The sequence below is a fragment of the Penicillium daleae genome, assembly GCF_028827525.1.
Source record: "Penicillium daleae strain IBT 16125 chromosome Unknown utg000007l_segment0_segment0, whole genome shotgun sequence".
Classification (NCBI taxonomy): domain Eukaryota; kingdom Fungi; phylum Ascomycota; class Eurotiomycetes; order Eurotiales; family Aspergillaceae; genus Penicillium; species Penicillium daleae.
This window is the reverse complement of record NW_026623155.1, coordinates 4,102,209-4,124,848: the sequence shown is the minus strand read 5'-3', so window position 1 is coordinate 4,124,848 and position 22,640 is coordinate 4,102,209. Positions and strand designations below refer to the sequence as shown.

The 22,640-nt window shown below is 52.5% G+C and overlaps 7 protein-coding genes across 7 annotated transcripts; 1 reads left to right on the top strand and 6 right to left on the bottom strand.

The window, feature by feature from the left end:
- Positions 1-500: 500 nt before the first annotated feature.
- Positions 501-2,213, bottom strand: N7458_008680 (Zn(II)2Cys6 transcription factor; the record flags this gene model as incomplete). The annotated part of the gene is made up of 1 exon (XM_056912062.1): positions 501-2,213. One exon carries the CDS (start codon positions 2,211-2,213, stop codon positions 501-503), a length of 1,713 nt encoding a protein of 570 aa, XP_056764888.1.
- Positions 2,214-2,653: 440 nt separating this feature from the next.
- Positions 2,654-3,782, bottom strand: N7458_008679 (phosphatase PAP2 family protein; the record flags this gene model as incomplete). The annotated part of the gene is made up of 4 exons (XM_056912061.1): positions 2,654-3,032; positions 3,089-3,428; positions 3,485-3,578; positions 3,642-3,782. The coding sequence occupies 4 exons, from the start codon at positions 3,780-3,782 to the stop codon at positions 2,654-2,656; spliced, it is 954 nt and encodes a 317-aa protein (XP_056764887.1).
- A 305-nt stretch (positions 3,783-4,087) lies between these two features.
- Positions 4,088-4,924, top strand: med7 (mediator complex subunit MED7; the record flags this gene model as incomplete). The annotated part of the gene is made up of 2 exons (XM_056912060.1): positions 4,088-4,351; positions 4,415-4,924. 2 exons carry the CDS (start codon positions 4,088-4,090, stop codon positions 4,922-4,924), a joined length of 774 nt encoding a protein of 257 aa, XP_056764886.1.
- A 1,352-nt stretch (positions 4,925-6,276) lies between these two features.
- N7458_008677 (putative C6 transcription factor) lies at positions 6,277-8,539 on the bottom strand (the record flags this gene model as incomplete). Its single annotated transcript, XM_056912059.1, has 6 exons — positions 6,277-6,544; positions 6,610-7,337; positions 7,421-8,061; positions 8,145-8,230; positions 8,305-8,414; positions 8,471-8,539. The coding sequence occupies 6 exons, from the start codon at positions 8,537-8,539 to the stop codon at positions 6,277-6,279; spliced, it is 1,902 nt and encodes a 633-aa protein (XP_056764885.1).
- A 1,582-nt stretch (positions 8,540-10,121) lies between these two features.
- On the bottom strand, positions 10,122-13,792 carry N7458_008676 (putative importin beta-4 subunit; the record flags this gene model as incomplete). The annotated part of the gene is made up of 5 exons (XM_056912058.1): positions 10,122-10,300; positions 10,381-11,117; positions 11,338-12,552; positions 12,596-13,658; positions 13,747-13,792. The coding sequence occupies 5 exons, from the start codon at positions 13,790-13,792 to the stop codon at positions 10,122-10,124; spliced, it is 3,240 nt and encodes a 1,079-aa protein (XP_056764884.1).
- An 826-nt stretch (positions 13,793-14,618) lies between these two features.
- Positions 14,619-18,569, bottom strand: ncr1 (sphingolipid transporter NCR1; the record flags this gene model as incomplete). The annotated part of the gene is made up of 3 exons (XM_056912057.1): positions 14,619-14,722; positions 14,777-18,221; positions 18,297-18,569. The coding sequence occupies 3 exons, from the start codon at positions 18,567-18,569 to the stop codon at positions 14,619-14,621; spliced, it is 3,822 nt and encodes a 1,273-aa protein (XP_056764883.1).
- Positions 18,570-19,765: 1,196 nt separating this feature from the next.
- N7458_008674 (tudor domain-containing protein) lies at positions 19,766-20,805 on the bottom strand (the record flags this gene model as incomplete). The annotated part of the gene is made up of 3 exons (XM_056912056.1): positions 19,766-19,854; positions 19,920-20,676; positions 20,755-20,805. 3 exons carry the CDS (start codon positions 20,803-20,805, stop codon positions 19,766-19,768), a joined length of 897 nt encoding a protein of 298 aa, XP_056764882.1.
- Positions 20,806-22,640: the final 1,835 nt, after the last annotated feature.

Below are 22,640 nucleotides of genomic sequence, written 5' to 3'. Positions count from 1 at the left end.
TCCAGGAACTAATGACGGGCCAATGGCCTCACAAGAGGCATTGTTGGTGGAAATCAAGTCCTGGCACGGTTTCTCAAGGCGAAGTCGTGAAGTTGAACAGGGGAAGCGTTTAAAAGCGGGTGCTTGGGCCTGGCTTGTAGCCGCCGTCCAGTTGGCCCACTAAACCCAAAGCGGACTGGGCCCCCGCACGTTGATCACTTTCATCACATCCAGAAGATGAGGTCGGAGACGATGATAAGAACAAAGAGGTAGAGGAGATAAATAGGAAGATATAGGAGGGAACTAGGGCTTATAGGGACCAACGGACAATGAGGGCACCTCACACCCTGCAATTGGAAGACAAAGGAGAAATATCAATCAGGTTTCATGATACTAATATTCCTTTGCAAACTGTAGACAGGGAACTACCTAAGAAGCTGGGAAGAGCGACATCATTACGAATCATTATATTCAAAGGCCGCAACCACAATGAAGCAGATATCTGGTACCCTAGTTACAGGTCATGCCAAGCTCATCGAGGTGCTGATAGGAGCCACATACTTCTCCCAGTCATTCATCTCCATCTGCGGCGGTTTAAGAAGATCCTGATCACGGGCCTGCCACGCTTGGATGATCACCGCACGAGTCCGAGCAATGTTTGAGATGGTGGAATCGGCCATCGCCGCCAGCGCTTGAAGAACAATCGAGCGCCCGGATACCGGTTGACCATCGGGACCCGACCAGAGCTCATCTCGCGCTGGATCAAGCTCCACGGCGGCAACAAAAACGGGCCACATAACGCTGGCCATGGAGTCGCGTTCAAGCAGATCCGTGACCAGGCGGAGGATCTGATGTACGTAGTCGACCACCACAGCCGTAGTGGGTGAAGCTCCGTAGAGGGCACAGTGCAGATATAGCAATGCAGCGAGTCGTTTGGCTTCCGCCACGGAGGCAAGGATCTCGTCATCCCCGTCTCCAATATCTTGGACTAGATGTTCTAGTTGTTGTTCAAGCGAAGCGGCACGCACGGAGAACATGGTGGATGGATTGCCCGATTCAAGTTGCCGCCTTGCCCGGCTCAGTTCAGTGATAGAGGAAAGGATAGCGACCAGCTCGGGGCTGCAACCCATCCACAAGTCAATCTGCTGATCATCCGTCTTCCAATAGTCACTTCCAAACAACACCGCCTCGCCACAGGCAGTTCGACCCATGACATCTTGAAAGGCAAAGAAATGCTCCGCAAAGGTGGTCACCGGGTGAGCAACCGTGTCAACTCGCTGCCTCCGCAGTCGAATCAGATCTTTGGCGCCCTTGAGATGGATCGTCCAATGCTCATCACACTTGTCAAGGATTTCATAGAGGCAGAGCATCATCATGATGAGCAAAACCTCGGGATCCGTGCAGCAAGTTGCGGATCCCTCGTATGAAAGACGACGGCGGAGATCCCTCAATGTCTCTGATTTCAAGCGGAGTCCAAGTGTACCGTAATTTGGATCCCGTCGGGCCCAGTGACATGCAGCGAGCGATTGAATAGCCTTGAACAGCGTGGGGGACGCTGAAACGCTAAAGGGAAGGATCACAGAGGCAAATGGTGAAGAAAAGGTGGAGCTGGCTGTAGTGCGAGGGCAGACTTGACGGAGATAGTAATCAAACAGTTCTGAATGGCCAATCATCGAGATCCCCGGGAAAAGAGAAGGAGCAGGAGAGGGTCCAGGATTCAGCGCAGTCGCGAGACCACTGATGTTGTGTATGGAATAGAAGCCGTATGCTGGTTGATCAGCTAATGGCTCGCTCGTGGTCATGGTATGATGGTTGATGAAAGGAACAACTACCAATTGTTCATTCAGAGCAATATCTATCTGATCGGGATTTTCAAAGGTTGCCATCCCGCTGTTGATGAAAGCCCAGGGATGAATTGCAGGCAATTGACACCATTGTCGCAAATCATCCACCGAGAATGCAGGAGAAGCCGCATTGGACCCCGAGGCCGACGATGCATCAGTGCGGCTTTTACTCCACACGCCAGCACGGCCAAAGGCCATGCCCCGGCTCACGAATTCAGACTCCCATTTTAGGACAAGGTTGGTCGAGCACGGTAGGCCTTTCTCCAAGCAGCGAGTGCAGACGGGCTTTTTCGTGTCGCATCGCACGCGACTGGCCCGACATTCTAGACAGCCGCTACGAGACCGGGTTTTCACCTGGCCCGCACGGTCGGCGGCTTTTCTGCGTGGCATCCAATGTGTCGTGGAAGGGTTCCTCACATGGTCTGCTTGATGGACCAGTTCCAAGGGTCCATCGAGTGTGAAGGGGAGACTGAAATAAGGAACTAAGCACCACGGAGCAAGCTCTTGACTAGCTTGAACGGTCAACCGCCAGAGAATTCGGGGATTGCGGATTTTGGATTGCGGATTGCCGGGTCTTCGTTTTGCAGTCTGAGAAGCTTTTTCGAGATGGAGGAAAACACGTGCTCCCCGCAAAAATGTCGAAACTGCCAAAAGCCAAAAAGGCGGCGATAAGCGCCGAGTTTATTGCCACCCCGCAAGACACTAGCAGCTAGCTAAAATGCTTATACGGTCGATGAAAGTTGACTGTAGAAAGACTAGCGTTTTTATTTGGAATTTGGCTTATGTATAGACAATGTACATGTTCCAGGCAAAGGACGCGACAATGATCCTCAGGCAGTGCTAGACATGTCCGCAGGCTCCATCTGGTAGCTTTCCTCATGCCCAGACTGCTGGCGTGGAACAAGCGGCCGTGAAACTGCCTGCTCCTCATCCTCAAGCTTGCTGAATCCCTCTAAGCCAGCAAGGTCGGCTTTGTCATAGGGCACGTCACATCGAACTGACCGCAAGGGCGGGTAGTAGCGGCGGTACGAGAACCAGCCGATTAACATCCCTAGACTTGCACCCACCGTCACATCCCATACATCATGCCGGTAATCATCCAGGCGAGAGATGGCAATGAGGGCAGCACAGAGGAGCGGGAAGAATGCCAACAAGCACCGAGCCAGGTCTGTTCGAGGTCGAAAGACATGCATCTGGCCACAGCAGAAGCTATTATTGAACGAGTTAGCCGGTATTGTATCTTGATGGAATGGATCAAAACTCACAGGGACAGATAGCCCAGCCCACTGAAAGCAAAGCTGCTATGACCACTGGGAAAACTGCGCCAGCCTTCCTGCAAAATATGTTGATTGGACTCGGTGCACACTGTCCACGCGACCAAAACATTGTCGGCCGTGCCTCGGGAAGGCTTGCACCGCGAAAGGAGATCTGGGCGAGGTCGACCCACGGCATTTTTAATCAGATCCGTTAAGAAAGAGGTCAGCATCAGGGCTACCAATAGCCCCAGCATCGTGACCTGTGTTTTGTGCACACCGGGTTGTAGCATGGCCGACCAAGCGAGGATGATGAGGAAGGGGATGACACCCGCGTAGATGACAGAGAAGCCTAGGTGTAGAATGAGTATATACTGGACCAGGAAGGGAATATCCGAGGCTGCGCACCAACTGGAACCCGCTCATGGACGGTGAAAGGATATTGAATGCTCTTGTTGTCAAGGGAAAACATGCGATGAAACGGGTTCACGAAGACTTGGATCTACACCAGGAAAATAAGAGTTAGCGAGAAAATCCACCAGATAAGGGAGAAACATCGACTCACTACCAACCATCCCATCGCCAGAAACCCCAATGCAATGTAATCGGCCGCATACGAGCGCTGGTAGAAGCGAGCTGCGGCTCCCACCAGTCCCACGCGGTGCAAGATCGGCTGGGATGGGGATCCCGAGTTGTTTAGAGGCATCCTGCGTAAGAAAAACTCGCGAGGATCCTCCCAAGATTGATCATCCGCCTGTCATTAGGCAGGGTGAGGGTATTCGTCAAGGCTCCCAAGTTAATCAGAAGGGGAGAAGCGTTGAAGCGGCCAAGCGCATTTGTGTCGCAAGCACAGACCCACTTAGCTCCGGCCGCATTCCTCCATCTTCATCTTCACCTTCACCTCCACCTCCACCTTCGCTCGACTTTCAATCTCAATCAATACCTCTGGTCAACCTCGATCCCTCTCGATATTCTCCAATCGTCATCTCTCTGGTAGAGTGGACAAGCATCATGGCTGACGCCAGCGAGCAGCGAGCCGTCGCTACCGCCTTTGCACCCCCGCCGCCTATGTGGAAGCACTTTACACGCGACAACCTCGATAAGCTCGACCAAGTCAAGAAGGAGGCCTCCAAGGACACGGATGGAGCCTATACTGATGAAAAGAAGTGGTCGCCAGCAGAACTACGAGCTTTGGATCTGCCGCCTGAGCTACGCTTCCTGGTGCCGCCCGAGATCCCCACCGGGGAGTACACGGTCTTTGGAGAGCCGCAGACTGTGTGTTCAAGCGTTCAAATGATGTCCTCTGGAACATGAGCCCGCTGACTCTGAATATAATAGCTATCTACAACTCTGCCATCCTTGAAAGATCAAAGCATTGAGCAGCTCTACCCAGAGCCCGCGACAGACGCCGACCAAGCCATCTCAGAGCCCGCCCAACCCCTCAACCATGCCTACTACTTGCTGAAGATTAGCAAGTCCCTCCTCTTGAACTTCCTGGAATTTGTCGGAATACTCTCGGTGTCGCCCGAACAATTCGAGTCCAAGGTGGAGGACCTGCGCAACCTGTTCATCAACGCCCACCATCTGCTCAACCTGTACCGACCTCATCAGGCGCGCGAATCGCTCATTATGATGATGGAAGAACAGTTGAAGCGGACTCGAGAGGAGATCAAGCAGATGGACAAGGTCAAATCAGACATTGAGAGCTTGATGGAGCAACTGGAAGCAGAGGGCGGCGGGGTCAACTCGGCAGAGCGTCTTGAGAGCACCACGGAGTCAAAGACAGCAACAAAACGCTCAGTCGAGGATGCGCAACTGGTGTGGGATCTCCTAGACAAGGTGAATTGAGGAAGCAAAGCTGGTCTTTCCACTCGACCCCAAGCAACCTAATCATGCACGACTCAACCTGGGCACCGAAAGCGGATCCCAGAAAGGAGGCCAACTACGAGAGAGATAATCATATCTACAAGAGCATGGTCATTGAAGCCAGACGAGATAGGCATAGAGCGGCAGCCACCACACCAGGGAGATTTGCACGCCGCTTTCCCAGGGAGGACATTCATTTCACATGGGCGCCGCATGCCTCAGAAATAAGGTCTCATCTCGTGCGAGAACTCTCAGCTTACAAAGCATGTTTCCCTCATATACAGCCTAACCGGACGCTCAATTGCACTCGAAGTTCCTCATGATGAGGAGCAGTTCCCGAACCAGAGTTGGTCTGGTCATGCCTCCCATGCCGCATAGGGCCACGTTGCATCGCAAATGGCATCTCAAGGATATAGATTATAGCTGAAACAGTTGCCTCGGCCATTACAATGATTCTTTCTCTCCGTCTGCCTTCAGTCCTGAATTATTTCTCCAAGACTTCCCCATGAGTATAGATCTACAGTATTTACATATCTCAACTTTGTCATCCCAATTGGGACTAGCGGCTCGACCCGTCTCTCAATCCGAGTCACATGATCCACGTCCTTCTATTCCGAAACTTCCGGCGATCGTCCGCTTCTCCTCCGGAATCTACTCGTCTCCTCGGTATACTTCCAGGATTGTATTCTCGACTGCTAACAATTGGTAAGTACCTCGATTATTCACGACATCATGTTCTTTTGCAACTCCCTATAAGGATGATTGATGCCTTTTTCTTTGTTTCAACCCCATCTGAAAGCACTATTCTTACCTCTTGTGCTCTTTGATGACACCGTGCATCTACAATCTGCGCTTTGCTGATCGCAGCCCAGTCTTGACTGGGATCTGTTGATTACATCGCCTTTATTGCCTTCTATGGACTGTACATGGTCGTCATGCAAGGTGCTAACTCCCGTGTGAAGATTTAGGATTTCAACTGATCGACAACCCTTGATCAGTAATGAGTGCCCGAGATAGCGTAGCTAGAGATAAATGACAAATGGTCTTTTTTTCATCCCAATACTAGTAACAAGATACCAACGGCATTCCTGGGTACCCTAGGACTCTCCTCGGAGACTCCCTAGAAAATAATGATGTACATGGCAGCAAAATATTGTAGTTGAGATTGTCCCAAGTCTATGTACCCCGCATCCCCTTGTATCGTTTCGTCGTGTCCCCTAATTGGAACGCATATCCTCAATCCCTAACGCCATGCACAATACAATATTCCAAAGCCACAAGACTGTGCATTAATAACCCAAAGACAAGCCAGAAAGAAAGATGAATTACCATTCTTAACCCAAATGCGAGCTCGCACTCTGTTCTCGCCATGCCTTGTCAATGGCACACTCGGCCAGCCGTTTAAGCTCAGTGACAAAGTCAGCGACCATCTTCAAGTGTTCGACCTCATTATCGGGCAAATTTCTGGAAAAGACGTGAGCTATCATCACAGTGGCCATTTTCAAGTGGTCCAAATCATCACGCGAGCGTGGATCCAGTGGATTCTGGAGAATACTGCAGAAAATGGTGAGGAGGGCGGACATGGGGTAGAACACCAGCGTCCTGGTCAGAATTAGCCAAAGAAGATCCCACTTGGAAGGAAGAGATAAATAAAAGAGAGTTCTCACCAGAAGACTCCCTCCACCAGCACCTCCTTCGCGGCTCCCAGGTAACAGAGTGTTGACCGGCTGGCTTCCACCGAGAGAGCGAGACTCGAGCTCACTCCGTCCATCATCCCGGTACCCTGCATCCACGCCTTGCACCGACTGCTCGCCTGGTGAATGACGCTCATGCACAGATAGTAATTGACTCGCAACATGACAGAATGCATGCTCATATTCGGGTCGGAGGTCTCTTGCGAGAACGACATGGTCGGGCGCCACTGCGGAGGAATCGATAACCGCCACTCCTCCAACTCGTCATCCAGTTCCCGAATGGACTTCAGCAAATCCGCGTCGGACTTTTGCATCGCGCTCACTGAGTACAAGTGGCTTTGAGTCCGAGACTTGATCATGCTCAGTCGCAAATCAAAAGGGAAGACCGGCTCCAAGAGTTGATTATCATCTTTATCGGGGTCATTGAATGCCCTATCAATATATCCTTCAGGCATGGTCAAGTCGCAATCCTCATCGGCGATGACGGGTGGTTGACCGGTGCGAAGGGAAACGTCCTTATCCAAGGTGTAGCAGATCCAGAAAAGATTGCGAAGATGCTTCTGGCGTTTTAGGCTGCGTTCACTGACCGGAGCTGTCCGGTTATGGTTCAGATTTGCACCTAGCATGAAAATTTGTCGTGCAGCGACTGCTCCCAAATAATTTGTCACTCGCATATTTCCCGAAGCGAGCTCATATAGCGTCTGGTTTGTTAAGGGAATCGTAATTTAGCCTCGTTCACGACATAATGTATTTCTGACAAGGGCAATCGGAGAAAAAGTCTTACCAGCATAGTGACGGCCTGTAACGAGTCCATAGTTGCAGGTTCTTGCAGGACTTGGGATATCATGAATTGGCACTTGCCAGCTAGTGATTCGTGATCAACTGGAGTCTCCTGGGCAAGCACCTTAATGGGAGGCAGGCGGCAGATAAATGCGAGAAAGGCAGTAACACAAGCTCGACTGCTGGTCTGTCGGTATCCTGTGCTCGGTTGTTGATAAGCTGCATGGATGGTCTCTTCGAATAGATCGCAGTCAATGACTGGGAAAATCCGTCGCATTACAGTAGAGCTCTTGTAGGCCTCAAAGTAGAGCCTTACGACATGCCAGTCGGGAGGCTCGAACAAATTCTGACTTGTCAGGCTCATCATTAATTTTTGGTTGGCCTGGGCGCGCTCTTTCTCCCACGGTGCATGCAGGGGACTGAGCTTGTCGTGTGAGATGGTCTGACCGGTGCGAGACTGGATCCAGGCTTGCCCTTCGGGTAGGAGGAATGGTACGCCTGTTAGGAGACTGATCACACCCAGTTCTCGGCCAGCAAAATGCACTCCCACTGAATTTGATAACTGAGGAGGGTTGCTGATAACAGTGCTAGGCGAGCTACTACATGTTGAGTAGTCATAGATGGTCTCTGATAGATCCGGTGGGGCTGTATGAAGTTAGGAAGATAATTCTATAGGGCCATAGCTATAGCCGCAAAGAAAGTACGATTGAGGACGAGAAATAGCTTACTAGGACTTGTATCTCGTATCAAGTTCTCAGCTAGAAGCTGTTCAATGCGACTAATACGCTCCGACAACCGCGATGCTTTAGGCCGACTACAAGGATTGTCAGTCAAACATTCTATCACCGAAGGTATAGCAATAAACCAAGATAGGAGATTGGTACTCACGTTCCATCATTTTCCGTCTTCCGCTTTCGCTGGACGACTCGATCAAAAGTACATGGCAGGTTATGGTGGCTACACCAGTTGCACTGCGGCACGGCGGCATCGCATTTGATCTGGATAGTCAGCCTCGAACATCCCGACTTCAGTATAGACGGAAAGATTTCTCTACCTTGCGTCTATAGCAGGAATCGCAGGCGCGCGCCGTGCGCTTGGGCGCCCCTTCGTCTGATGAATGCATGGAGATCTTTAAAGTGTTCGGAGGCGATCTCTGCGGAAGTGCTGGAAGGCGCTGAGTCAGCGGATATCGTCGATCCGCGGGTTCGTGGCTTTTATGGGCCTTTTTGGGCTTGTGATAGTGGGGTTTGGCTTCTTTTGGGGTCAGTTTTCAATATGGAAGGGATTGTAGGCCATTAGAAATTAGCAATATGGTAGATCAGTCGCCAAACGCGGACGGCAGATGGCTTACGAAGGGATTTGGCTGGTAGACCCTGGACTCGCCAACAATGGGAAGGTATATACTTTACTAAGGAGCTTAGGGCCAACCTTGGTACCTACAACTCTTATCACAGCGAATGAATACAAAAATAGACGTGCAACTATAGCATGACAGTCAAAGGAATGATATCAAAACCCCAAAAAAAAAGTTTACTTTCGCTGTTTCGGACCAAACCTCCCATATGACTCGTCGCTTGTACAACCATCCGTAAGCCTGCCTCCAAACTACCAAACAAAAGACACCAACATGAACACCCAGTCTGCATCCCCAGCCGCTGGGAGAATTCCAATTGGACTTTTCATATCATTTGGCTTCACATGACAGTACAGATACAGCAATCGCACTCCTCATCGCCGCAGTCGCACCCAAAACACGGCTTCGATACACTCTTGATCGGCTTCTTGATAGAACCACCCGAGCTAGACGAGGGCAGAACCCAGTTGATCGGAGATGCGACAGAGGAGATCATCATGATCGTCGTAGTCAGAATGTACACGCTGTGCTCACGAGTAGATAACGGTGAAACAAAGAACCCTGGAACGAGGTCAGCAGGTCATCACTGCGCAAGTACACTATGAATCATGAACCTCGCGATCTGACCTCAGATAAGACGCGGTAAAACGTCGTAGAAGTTTCTTCACCAGTGGGCGCTTAGGGAGTAGCCACGGGTCCGAGTTCAGAGGTAGGGAGAGAGATAATTGGAAACTGTACTTCGTACTGATTTCCACAGTGACAGTAAGCACGGAGGAGTACTGGACTGAATCAGTCCCAACGAGAACCAGGCAGCCATTTATCTGCCCATTTCCTTCCCAAGTTTCCACTTACGCTACTGCGAGTAGGGCCAATCATACTTCCAGAGTGATTGGCGTTGGATCCATGTTTCTTCAGGCCGAATCGTCTATCCCTGATGTTTTGGAGATCCCGCCACACACGTCACAGGGTCCGAGCTGGCAGAACAAGGCCTTGATGGGGGTTTGTTAGTTATACAATAGCGAAGTATTGTACTAGTTGGGCTGCAAATATTACGATCTGGACGGAGCGTGCGTTATCGCTTAGTAGAAGAAATTAATGTGCGACATAACCAATGTGTACAGGTGTGCAAGTATACAGGTACAAAGGCAAACAAGAAACACAATGGTTTGAGAATCATCATCAATCAATTGAACTATGTACAACAACTTTTTTCATCATTCATCGTGGGGAATCACCGTCAAGATGGGGTATCGTCTAGTCATCTTGGGGGTCCAGATCATCCATCTATACCATTACGCGTAGTCCGGCTTAGGGGGGGTCGTCACAAAATATCAATCCGTCATAAGCATCTTTACAGCTGCTCAGCCCAGGGGGCAGCGCCCGGCTGCATCTGGTTCAGCCACTTGACCAGCTCGATGAGCTCCGCGCGACGCTCATCGTCGAGCTGGTCCTCATCGCCAGTTAGAACGGCCTGGAAGACAGGCAGCAGGCGAGGAGTGAGTTCACGGATGGTGGCATCCTCCCATTTGTCTGGATGAAAAAATTATAAAGTCAGTTGAAAGGTCCACTAGAAAAAAAGATCGGAGGAAAAAGGAAGGGAAAGAACATACACATCTGGCAGATCATACGGTACAGGGGGTCGTTCTCCTCAAAGTCGTTCTTCAGAGGCAGAACGTTGACCAGAACCGGCAGGACGTCCTTGGTAGGGATGTGGTCGCGGTGGCGCAGGATCATGCGGGAGACGCAACCGGTAGCGTTGTCCTGCAGACGAGACACGTTCATCTGCAAGCAAGACTCCAGGTGGCTCAGGATGGTAGGGAACTCCTTGACGATCTCGGCATCCGAGTTGGAGCGCTCGACGAGACGGCCAACGGCGTAGGCAGCGTTGGAGCGGGTCTGGGGGTCCTCGTCACCAAGGCGGTGCAGCAGCAGCTTGAGGAACACCGAGGTGAAGGGGGTCACGGCAGCGCCCATACCGTTGATGCACTCAGCAAGAACACCGACGGCGGTGGCGCGCTCCAGAGACTCGGTGCTGCTGGCGTAGCGGAGGATGGTCTTCTCAAAGACCTTCCAGAGCTCAGCGAAGCTCTGGCCGAGAGCGGCAGCCATACCAGAGACGACATCCAGGGCGGTGTCAACCACGACCCAGTCGAACTCGGAAGTCTCCTCACCAGCCTCGATGGTCTCCTCCTCGGGGACGAACTCCATCTGGCAAGGGTGCTGCTTGGTGATGATGTCGGTGACCATCTGGATCACGTTGTGGAGCACGGTCTCGTCCGCGATGAGAGCAGGACCGCAGAAGCGGAGGTTCTCAGCCATGTTGCGGTTGATGTCCGCGACGGTAGCACTAGAAGTCGATCAGTCAGTAAAAATGAATTGTATCGACAACCAAAACAGCAGCAGCAGAAATAAGCCAAGAAGCATTGAAGTAGGTATCAGATAAAGAATCGCCGTTCGCATCAATCACACTCTTTGGTGCGTCAAAGTGAGCTGGGTTAAGCGTAAAAATCATCATGTAAAAGACCAAACCAAAAGCAGACAATACAAAACAATCATATATAACGTACCGGTCATCTTCCTCGGCCCACATCTTGATGGTGGCAGTCATGAGGATCTCGCCAAACTTCTTGACCTCCTTAGCGGGCTGGATCTGAAGAGGCAGACCGGGCTGCCACTTAGGCATCTGACCACTCTCCTCGGCAATGGCGAACAGCATGGCGTAGGAGCGGTGCAGAGTGCTGATGGTGCTCTTGCGGACACCCTCGTAAGGGTGCTCAGCGAGAGGCATCACAGTCTCGATGGTCTTCTCGAAGTAGGGCAGGAAAGAGCTGCGAGTGTGGGTGACCAGGTCACCAATAACCTCGACAGCAATCTCCTTCTCGAGAGACAGAGGGGTAGTAGCAGTGATATCATCCCAAGCATCCTCATCATCCTCGTCGAACTCGACATCCTCGATGTCACCGTCCTCGTCATCATCATCGGGACTGGCAACCTTGACCTTACGGCCAGCAACGATCACCTCCTGACCAATGAGATCCTTGGCGGCCTCGCCGAGATCGAGATCAAGCGCATCCTCGTCCTGCTCAATGCACTCGAACAAACCCTTGACAACGCCGTCCAGGAAAGGAGAGAATTGCTCAGAGTAGACCTTAGCCATGGCACCCCAGAAGATGTAGGTGCTCTCCTTCAGGCGGGAGTGGCCGAGGTGCAGAGCCTCCTCGGTAGCACGCATAAGGGGCTCCACATAAGGCTGGTAACGCTCGGGGCCAGCAGCAGCGGCCATCTCACCCATAGCGTCGGTGACACTGGCACGGAGGTCAAGCTCCTCCTCACTGTCCTTGACAGCGGCGAACTCCTGGAGCAGGTGCATCGACTCGTCGAAGAACGAGAGGAAAGAGTCGCCAGCAGAAGAGGCGAGCGAGCCAAGAGCACCGGCAGCAAGACCCTTGATCTTGAAGTCGGGGTGCTTGAAGAGCTCGTGCAGGATGGGCACAAGCTCAGCCTGGTAAGGCGCAACGTCCTTCTCATCGAGACCGTCAACAACGGCATCAATGGCGCTGATACCGGCCTTCATGATGTCCATAGTGGGACCATCCTCCTCACCCTTGTACTCCTGCATGGCAGTGGCCAGGTTCTTGAAGAGCAGGGGCATGAGGCGCGCGTGCTCAGCGCTGAGGTCCTCAGCAAGGTCGTCGGCCAGGCGAGCAACGGCGTGCAGGGAAGCCTGGCGAACCTTGGGTTCGGGATCGGCAAGGAGCTGGAGAACCAAGGGGGAAGATCTCCTTCATCTGAGTGCTGATGAAGTCAGGAGCGCCCTCAACGCACATACCGAGGGCCATGATACCGGCACGGCGGTAGTTGGGGTCGGTATTGTTAAAGTACTGACCCAGAGTCTGGAGCAGAGGGACAACGACCTGGCTGGGGGGCAGGCTCTGGGCGAGAATGTCGAGCAGACCCAGGGCGGAGCGGGGCGGGGTGATATCGTCGTCATCAGCGGGAGAGTCATCCAGCTCAGTGACAATCTGCAGAGCAGTGCGGGTGAGCTGCTCGCCGAGACGCATTCCCTGGATCTTGAGCTTGCGGTACTGGACGCATTGCATCAGGAAGCTGATGGCTTGGGTACGGACGTCCTCGTCAGCCTGAGTGTTGGCGGCGATCTCGTTCATGAAGATAACCAGATCCTTGAGGTGGACGGTCAGGAGGGCGGGATCCAAGCCAAGCAGGGTCTGGAAGACCTCAAAGGCCTGCATGATGCGGTCCTCCTCGGACTGGTCAATAGCGTCCTTGAGGACCGCGACCATGGAGGGAACCATCTCCTGGAAGGCCTTGACGGGGGCGACATTCTCCTCCGAGTCAAGGTGATAGGCGAGCTTGCTCAGAGCCAGGAGAGTGTTGATGCGGACCTCAGCACTCTCGGGGTCCCGGATGGTCTTATTGAACAAGGTGAACAGGTCCTGGAACTTCTCCTCGAAACCCTCGCCCAGAGTCTCCAGAATGGTGAACAGGATGTAGATGGCAACGGCCCGCTCGTCCTGGTTGCCGCCGTCCGCCGCCTGCAGGAGGATGTTGGGCAGATCCGCCCACTCGCCGTCCTGGAGATCAATCTTGGCAATAGCTGAGATGATCCGGGCGACGGAGTGACGGACAAGAGCAGAGCCCTCGCCCATGGTAGCGCGAAGCAGCTGCTCCCGAACCTGGGGCTTCTGGTCCGCGGCAACCTTCAGCCAGTGCTTCTGGACAAGCCCACGAGCCTCGACGGCGGACAACTGGCGGAGGTTGGGGTCCTCATGGCCAGTAGCAATCTGGATGAGGAGGACAAGAGACTGAGGCTGGCTGTAGAACTCTTTTTGCAAGATGCCGGTGGCTTCCTTGACGTTTCCCTGGGAGGCTGGATGAGAGAAGCAAGGGTTAGCGAGGGGGAATTCATCTTTGCAGGATTGGACGGAATGAGTTTTGTGGTGTTCTCCGGTACGTACGATCCAGGACGATCTGCAATTGCTGCAGGAATCGTTGCTGATTCATGATTGATGGTGGATTATATGGTATCACCAAGCAAATACTTTCGTGGGTATTTTTTTCTTCTCTCTTCTCTCGTCAACAGAGTGACTGTGTGAAAGTCACTTTGAGGAGGGTGTCCCTAGCCCCGAATAAATTTCAGGCAGAGGACAATTCAAAGATGAGCAGCTTGTCGATGACAGACAAACAGCTCAAGGGGGTATCTCAATGGGAAAAACAGAAAGGAAAAAAGTAAAGAAAAAAAAGGAGAGGATGGTGGGGTGGATGAAGAGAAGAAAAAAAAAAGAAGACGCGGAAGAAAAAAAAAAAGGTTAGGGGGGAGGGGACCTCCCTAATTGGGTTTAGGGCGGGAGGGACCACAACCGCGTCGACGAGGAAAAATCCCAAAGACACGGAATTACTTGGGCCATTAGGCCCTTTTGGGGTTGGGCACATATTCTCATTACCTATAGTATTCTCTCTATTTGTGCGGTATGCTCCTGTTGTGGTGACGTGGAGTTTGGGTCGCGCATCTATAGGGTTTGGTTGAGTTTCTTCGAAATTTCTTGTTCTCGCGAGGGGCATGGGATCTACGGAGTACTGCTAATAAATATGGAACGTGTATTGTAGCATTGACTCAAACAATCAGATTAAATGGAAACCACCTCCCACCCGACAAAGAATTCCAAAACGCCCAGTCTGGTCTGCGTGCGCCGGTCCCCTCGGCTGTGTGTATCCGTGGCTGCAGACTATTGGCGAGCTTAGCAAGCCCGAGACAACAACTGCTGCAGAAGAATGAGAGTCAGATTTGCAAAGAGTAAAAAGAGTCGGGCAATGTCGAGCCTTATGGCGCTTAGTATTCATCAGAGTCGTAATCGTCATCAACCATAAACGAGCGGTAGCCTCGGGACGCGAGGTTGGCCTCGAGGCCACCGTCTGCAGCTGGGTCGAGATATCCTAGAGTTCATCAGTGAATGGAGCAGTCAGGCCTGGGTCCAAGCGAGTACATACCACCACCGCCAAAGTAGCTGAGAGCTACTGGCAGGAAGATAAGCGCGTGGGTGGCAGCAAACGCCACCAGGGCCAGCCACACGCGGAAATAGTAGATCTCGAAGATCTTGCTTCGAGTAAACGCCAGCACGCAGACTCCAAGCAGCTTCGTCACCGTAATGCCGCTAAACACACTCCCACCCACATTGACCAGGGCCGTCCAGGCCCGGGCGTCCTTGCCGCGGAACTTGGCGGGGGCTTTCTCCAGAAGGGTTCGTGGGGGGAACATGAACGCCCGACCAATATGCGCGCAGAATTCCACGCTAATACCAACGCTAATTACCAGATTCACGAGAGAGACGGCGTTTAGTGAAACACCAGCAATGGCCATCGTTCCGATGATGTCGACCACCGTCATGACCACCGTAGTGGTGATGACGGCTCCCGTAGCGATTGACCCGAGAATGGCAGAGGTCAAGACGAAGATGATGGCGACTGCCGATCCCAGCAGGGTACCAGTCAGCTGTACGATGGAAACGTACTGGTCAAAGAAGATGTAGAACTTTGAATATGGGAACACATCGATCTTGTGCTCTTTGGAAATATCATTGGCGATTCGACGAGCTGCAATGTACGCCTGGATAAAGTCATCTTGACTTCGCAGAGGAGTGTGGCTCGTTCGGAAATGACTGGCATTGATCATGGTATGTTCCTTGTCGATGAGGACTGCAGAGCTGTAGGGCGCCCTTCCTCCGAGAGGACAGGAAGCATCGGTGGGTGCATCGATCCATTTCTCGGCGTAGTGAATAAACTCGGGCCCGGTTGGCATTCCGTAAAGAGTGAGGTTCCAGGGCGGATTGCGACCCTCGAAACAAAGCTTGTCATCCTCTTTACAGCAATCCTGTTGGGGATTGAGCCAGTAGAAAAAGTCATCAACCCAGCTAGCGGCAGATCCTGCAAGGTAAGACACATTCGGACGCTTGGATTCCTGTTCCAACACGAATGGCAAGGAAAATTCTTCACAGGTGGTGAATCGACCACAGAGCTGCTGCTGGTGCTTTCGCTCGGTCACGTTGACATTGCGAGTCACAAAGTAAACTGGGGGTCCCGTACGGAAGTAGGCGTCAAGATCATTGAAGTATGAGATAAGGTAGGAGTCACTGGGGAGTGCAATCCGCTGATCCAGACCGAGGGCGACTTCAGGAATCAAGGCCAGGCCCGCAGTCAGAATACCCAAGAAGACGATGACAATGACTGCCTTGACACGGCGGTCCAAGATAAAAGGAGCATATATCCGGCGGATGAAGCTTTGCAGAGTACTCTCTGCTTCATGGTCATCATATATCTGTGCTTCAGGCATGCCAAAAGAGTTGGCCTTCCGAACGGTAAGGCATGGGAAGCAGTCTGCGCGAAGACTCTCCACTCGTCGCTGGTTAAGAGCCAGCACGGAGATGAACATTGTAACCTGCAAAATGGCATTGATGAAGACGGCACCGGCTGCGTACGCGGCAAAGTTCTTGACAGCGGGCATCCCTACAAAGGCGCCCAGAGAGAATGCCACAGTTTCCGTGAGAGCAGATAGGAAGACACTGGGTCCAATTCTGCCGACGGCACGAGCAACTCTCTCATCGATCTCTTCGTCCGGATGGCTAAAGTTGACACGCTCAAACTCATGAACGATCAAGAAGATATTATCCACGCCCACGGCCAGAACCAAGAACGGAATGACTTCGGCAATGATCAAAGTCACTTTTACGCCGGCCGCTGAAAACAGTCCCACGGAAGCAGAGACTGACATCAACACAATCAAGATACCGGCAATACCAAGGGTGAACTTGGACTGCACGAAGGCGTTGGCGGGGTTCGTAAGAAGAGACCGCCAGGTTACAGTGACAGAGCCCAAAGCCAGAGAAGCATAAACGAACATGATCACGTAGCTGATGACCACGATCTTCGCATCTGTGTTGGTGGACTTGTTCAGCTCTTGCTCAAGGCTAACCTCGGCGTTGAAAGAAACGCGGAGACCACGTTCAGCGGCTTCTCCCTGGACGTCATTGAAGACGGCTCTAAAGCTGTTCTCCCAATCAATGGCATTCTCTTCGCCAGTAGTGCCCTGGGCAAAATTGTTCACCACCCACGTCACAACCAGCGCTTGGGCATCCAGAACATCTCCAGTGGTTTCATATCCACCTAGAATCATCTCCGGCTTCAAGGGCTGTGAGAAGTCAGGGAGGCAGCTAGGGTCACCCGGAGATTCAGTGCAGTGGCGCAATCGATCTTGCCATGTGTCGGGATCAAGATTGGCCATAGAGCCACCGAAGTACCCGGTCAATGATTGCACCACACAGGCATCACCCGTGGGCTTGAAGCAGACGTCATCCAAATTGAGGCCCTTGTCCTGCGAAATCATGCGACGCACGCGAGACTCGACATCGAACCACCAGACAAGGGTGTCATACTTCAGAACGGGGCCGGTTTCATTGACCAGGAAGGCTTGCTCGGCTCGGAAGAATGGCCCAAAGCTTTCATCGAAGAATTCCTTTTCTTGAGCGGCTGGCGAGGACGGACTCACCCAGAGACGCACGGGATCGGTTTCAATCGTGAATCGAAGCCAGCCCAGACTAAGCAACACCACCACAATAAAGCTGGAGACGATCGTAATGGCGGGGAATCGAGAACAAGCTCCGCCAATGCGGCGGAATAGAGCAGACAATAGCGAGTTTGGCTTGTATACACCCAGAGGTTGTTCCATGTAGCCGCCACGATGTACAACCTCCCCTTCATCTTCATCATCACTAGGAGTAGGATCCTGAAGCAAGCGCACACGCTCAGGCTTGCGGAACCGACGTTCCTTGTACGTGATATAGCTTGCGAGTCCCATCACAAGCGTGAGGAATGCAGAGTAGATGACGATGACAGCAAATGAGAGACATGGCAATAGTCCGACATGGCACGAAGCCTGAGTAGACACGGCAGGCAATTCGGGGCATACGTCGGGGCAGTCGACGCAAGAGCAACGATACGATTTGTCCGGGTCGTTACAAGCCTTGGGCTTCATAGGCAACGGCTTCATCCCCTTCGAGTCGGGACCGCTGGGTTCAGTGCGATAGTTGATTTGGAATGGACTCCCCAGGAACTTTTTGTCACCCAGGAATTTCACGAACTGAGAGTAGTTTTTCGCACCCCCGCCGATGAAGTCGATGGCCTTTCCACCTGAAGCGCCATTTTTCACGCTCTTGCAGCTATCAAAAAAACCACTTTGGTACTCCTCGGACCAAATGTTCTCCAGCTCGGTGACTAGTCTCTTACCCGAGCGAGATTCTTCGGTTTGAGTGACGTTGACAAAGAGCGACTGATCCGGTGAGCATGTAAAGGTACAGAAAATGTCGAAGAAGTTGTGGCGGCAGGCTGGACAGGACGCGATGATGCCCTCAGCCAGCTTCAAATTGCTCGAGAGTGCATCGATCTACCACATCACAGGAAACTGGGTTAGTACATTCCTTTGAGGCTAGGTATCACATCAGATTGATGGCGATCTCACCTGCTCATCGAGACAGCAGACAGGGCCTTTCTCCCACTTCGATCCGCACAGCCCAACCAGCTTCTGTCTGACCTCGTCCTCCGGGTCATGTGCCCGTCCATTGTCAGGGCAAGGTAACTCGCCTCCAAAGATTGATTGCTTCCCGCAGTGTCCGCGGATTGCACAGCGGCCCTTCTCATGGATCTTGGTCTCGCCCTGCGCGCCGACCAGGGCTGGTTGCAAGGCCAGTAAGCCCAACCCCACGAGCGCTCCAACACCCCCCAATGGCCGCATTTTGTCGGCACGGCGATCAGGTCGGAGAAACGTCGCGTTCCTTCAGCTCCTTTCCCGACCTATCCAGGTCTCTGAATGACTGACAAAGCTTCGTTATCAATAGTCGGCCCTGCAGACCTGCTCATGCGAGAGGTGGAGGCAGCTCTGCCGATCGCAAGGCCGAGTTCAGACACAGTCAGCGCAAGGGACAACGACAAAGCTGAGCCTGATACAGGGAAGAGGCAGTTTCAAACTCGTTACACATCCACAATCCCAAAGAACACGAGGTAAAGGCTCAAGGGGAAGACCGGAATGAAAGCGACAAGGAAGTTGGGAGCTGGAGAGAGCCCAGAAGCAAGAGAAAGGCAACATGACGTGGGCCCGACCGAGGAGAAGCGGGTCTCGCCGCCCCCGCCCAGTCCGGTCAAGGAGATCAGAGCCACTACTGAGGTTGAGCTGGAATGCCGAGACTACCACCTGCTGAAGGTCTGGTGAGCTGATCTGGGGGCTAAGGTCAGGCACAGTCAAGGTTCCTGCTCCTCGGGCTCGTTTTCTGAATCGGCATGCGTCTGTGCCTATCTATAGGCTGATTTATGCGAAGTTACAGTAGGTGGAGGCTATATACCTACTGTACAGCCTTTCATGGAGAGCTTCTATGAAGGCTTTCCTTATCAAGTACCTTACAGGCTTCCAAGACGAGGGGGTGGCTTTAGGAGGTGATCGGACATGTAAGGTTACTTGTCGTACTTGAGCCTATTCTAAAAGAAAAGCCTTCCGCTGAAGCTCGGTAGTCTGCGACCAGTTCTACCTAAGTTGCAGTAACCATCGAGCATTGGCAGGCTCGGAGGGCAAGTCAAGTGGCACACTTCCAAAAGAAAGTGACCATACGACCATATGCAGATCTGAAAGACAAATCATAGTCAGAGCTAGCCAAGAATGCAAGGGTGATCAACTGATCAAGGATATCACTTTGTAAATAGAAAATCATGAAATCCCCGGTAGCGCCGTAATCTATGGACACAAAACTCCGCTAGGTGACAAATACAAATAATGGCTTGATCTGCATCGCCGATCCAGTTAGCGATGAGAACATGAAGAATACTCCGAACAAAGGATGGAAAGAAAAAGCAGGAAAGAAACAGGACGTAACCATAGGCCAAAGGCCCACTGATGCAAGGCCTTCACAGCTCGACCGAAGAGACCGGGAAGAGACCCTCTTAGTAGCCCTCATCCTCAGCCGGTTGATAGACATGGCGAGTCCGCGCAGGATCCCTGCGCATCTGTTGACCTGATCCCGTAAATCCAACTTGACAGAAGAGTTAGTCCTCAATTCTCAGTTCCACCAAGAAGTAGGGAAAACTAAACACATACCTCTTGCATTTACCGAGTCACCAGTGCGGAACATGCTATCTTTCTTGCCAAACTTGCCCTTGCCCTTGGCCGCGAAATTCTGCCATTTATTCTTGCCCTCCTCCAATTCCTTATTGGCCTTGACCTTGCGAGCCACCTTGGCGGGACGGGCAGGGGTATCCCCAGCCTTACTAGGTTCCTGGCGGGCTTGGTTGGCCAGAGCGGGATTGATATCGGCCGCTGCCGAGATCACATTGGCGTGTGAGACGGACGGTGGAGCGGGAGAAGAGGATGCTGAACTGCCTGAGGTTCCATCAGCCTTGCGCTTGCGAGAGTCATTGCCCGCGATGGGGCGGATGTCCTTGGCCGTCAGGTTCTCGACGGTCGCATACGACTTGAACGAGACCAGATACACGGGGTTGCTGGAAGAGCCTGTGATGGAGGTGATGCGAGCAGGGTAGAAGGCATTGTCGCCCGAGACCCAGCGGGCGAGAACGGTGTCATTGACGGAGAAGGAGGCGGCAGGCGGAGGTGCGGTGGCGGTGGCCTCATCTGTACGATCGAAGGCGGCTTTGGATGGGCGCGAGACAGACTCTTTCGATGACCATGTCTCCTTGGGCGGTGTCGCAGTAGGCTTGGGCTTAGCTGCCGGCGCGGGTGGTTTGAGCTCGGCGATAGCAGTTTCGGTAAGGGTTATGAGTTCTTCGAGTTCAGTCTTGAGACTTTGCAACTCCGTGTTATCGGGTTCTACCTGCAAGCTAGATTGGACTGTTTCGAGCTAAGAAGAGGGCGAAGCACCGCCGATTAGTTGGGTTGTGCTTCATATGGCGCGTGGACCAGGTGAAGGGAGAATTACCTGGATCTTGAATTCTTTCACCTCGGCCTCCAAGGCGGCGACATCGGACATGGTGAGCAAGGATTAGGGGGTGGTCTAGACAGAAGAAAGGGCGTTGAAAGAATCAGGTAACCGATTTGAGAAGTCTCGACAAGGTCTCTTAGACTCTGGGCGCTAGTCGACGAGTGGATATGCGATTGTGCGGAGAACTTTCTGCCAAAGTTGACCAGCCCAGTTCCGCGGTCATGTGATCGGGAGCCTCCAAGAAGGGACCGTACTTCATATTGAACGCCATGGGGTCGTTGAATAGAGTAGAGGATGATATTTGAATATTAGACCTGTTCAATGACTCCTAAGTTTGGCAACGATGTAGTTCATATTTCCTTTGCAGGACTTTGAAATGCAATATATAAAAGAAAGGATACTCGGCGTCCAGCCTCGAGGACGAAGTACATCCGGTCGAACACAATCGTTCCGATAAGGAGATAAGAAGGTCCCGATAAGCCCGGATCGACAACTGGAGAGGGGCCTTGCATGCGAAATCGGAGAGTCTGAATTGGCTCTGCTTATTTTCTGCAGGCTACCAGCTCGGTCCATTATCGTTCATTTTGATTTGCACGTGTATCTGTGACGGTAATCCTGTACGGAGTTACGGAACTACGGATGGGGTTACGCACGGCAGAAAAAAAGTGAGAACGTCATTCAAGACCGGGCGACATGGGAAAGAAAGCAAGGGTTTGCCACGCGGGTTCCAGAACGATTTGCTGACTTGGAGGCTGCGCGGATACGGGAGCCACTACTGGACTCGAGAAGTGAACATACCATGGAACAGGCTAGCGCGAGGCGTGGTCTGATCTCTGATCCTCGATCGGAGACGCGGAGACATTGGCTTGGGACCCGAAAGTGGGGCGAGAACCTGCGCGATTGAGGAGGGATATGTACTTTGTTGTACGGAGTACCGTAGTAGTGATGGATAAGATGAACAGGAGGTTAGGGAGGCGTATCGAGGGAGGAGGAGTGTACATGGTATGATGTGTATTTATGGGAATGGGCAGTAGTGATCCTTATATACTCCTCCGTGATTTACCAATCTGCGAGGGTTTCACCCTAGGACCAAGATGTAACGGAGTATACGAGATCCTCATGAGTCACTCGTAATGAAACATGGCGCTCGACACTAGACACGAGGGCCAGAAAGACTGCGTCCGACTGGATGGCCCATTGAATGGAACCGGCCCAAAAAAAAGAGAAAGAACGAAGCGGCATGTTCCAAAAGCGAATCACACGAACCCACCGAAGAGGATCGAAGGGGCAGTTCGCTCGTTGATTTCTAAGCAGCGCCCAGTCCGTCCTGGAGGTTTCTGCCAGAACCAGGCAGAATCAGGCCAAATCAGGCCAACGTGGTCACCTATTTGCTGCCCCATCCTGCCTGAGGCCATCAACATGATGAGTCAGCCCCCCACCACCCCTCCATCCCCCGCACGCTGATTGGCTGCCGAAGTTCCGAGATCACCTGCGGTCGGAATTCGGGCCAATGAAGCAGCCGGTTTGTCCACCGCCCAGAGATCCCCGAGAATCGCCTCCTCTTTCATCATCTTTCCCTCCTCCTCCCCCCCTCATACACTCTCTGCATACAATCCCCATACCAACCATTCCATACAAATTTCATACAATCTCATACATCATACTCTCTCCCTCTTGATCCTGCCTAGCCACTACTGGGCAGTGCTTCGATCCTGGGCTTGGTTGGGGCCACAATCTGCTAGTGCTTCCACCCCATTCTAGCCTCAGGCCCCCGGTTCTGCACCTTTTTTTCCCTTGATCCCCTCCCCCTCCACCTCTTTGCACCCCCCTCCTCGACTGTATCTCGCCCTCTCCCTGCCAGATCTCCTAGCCTAGGGGTATCA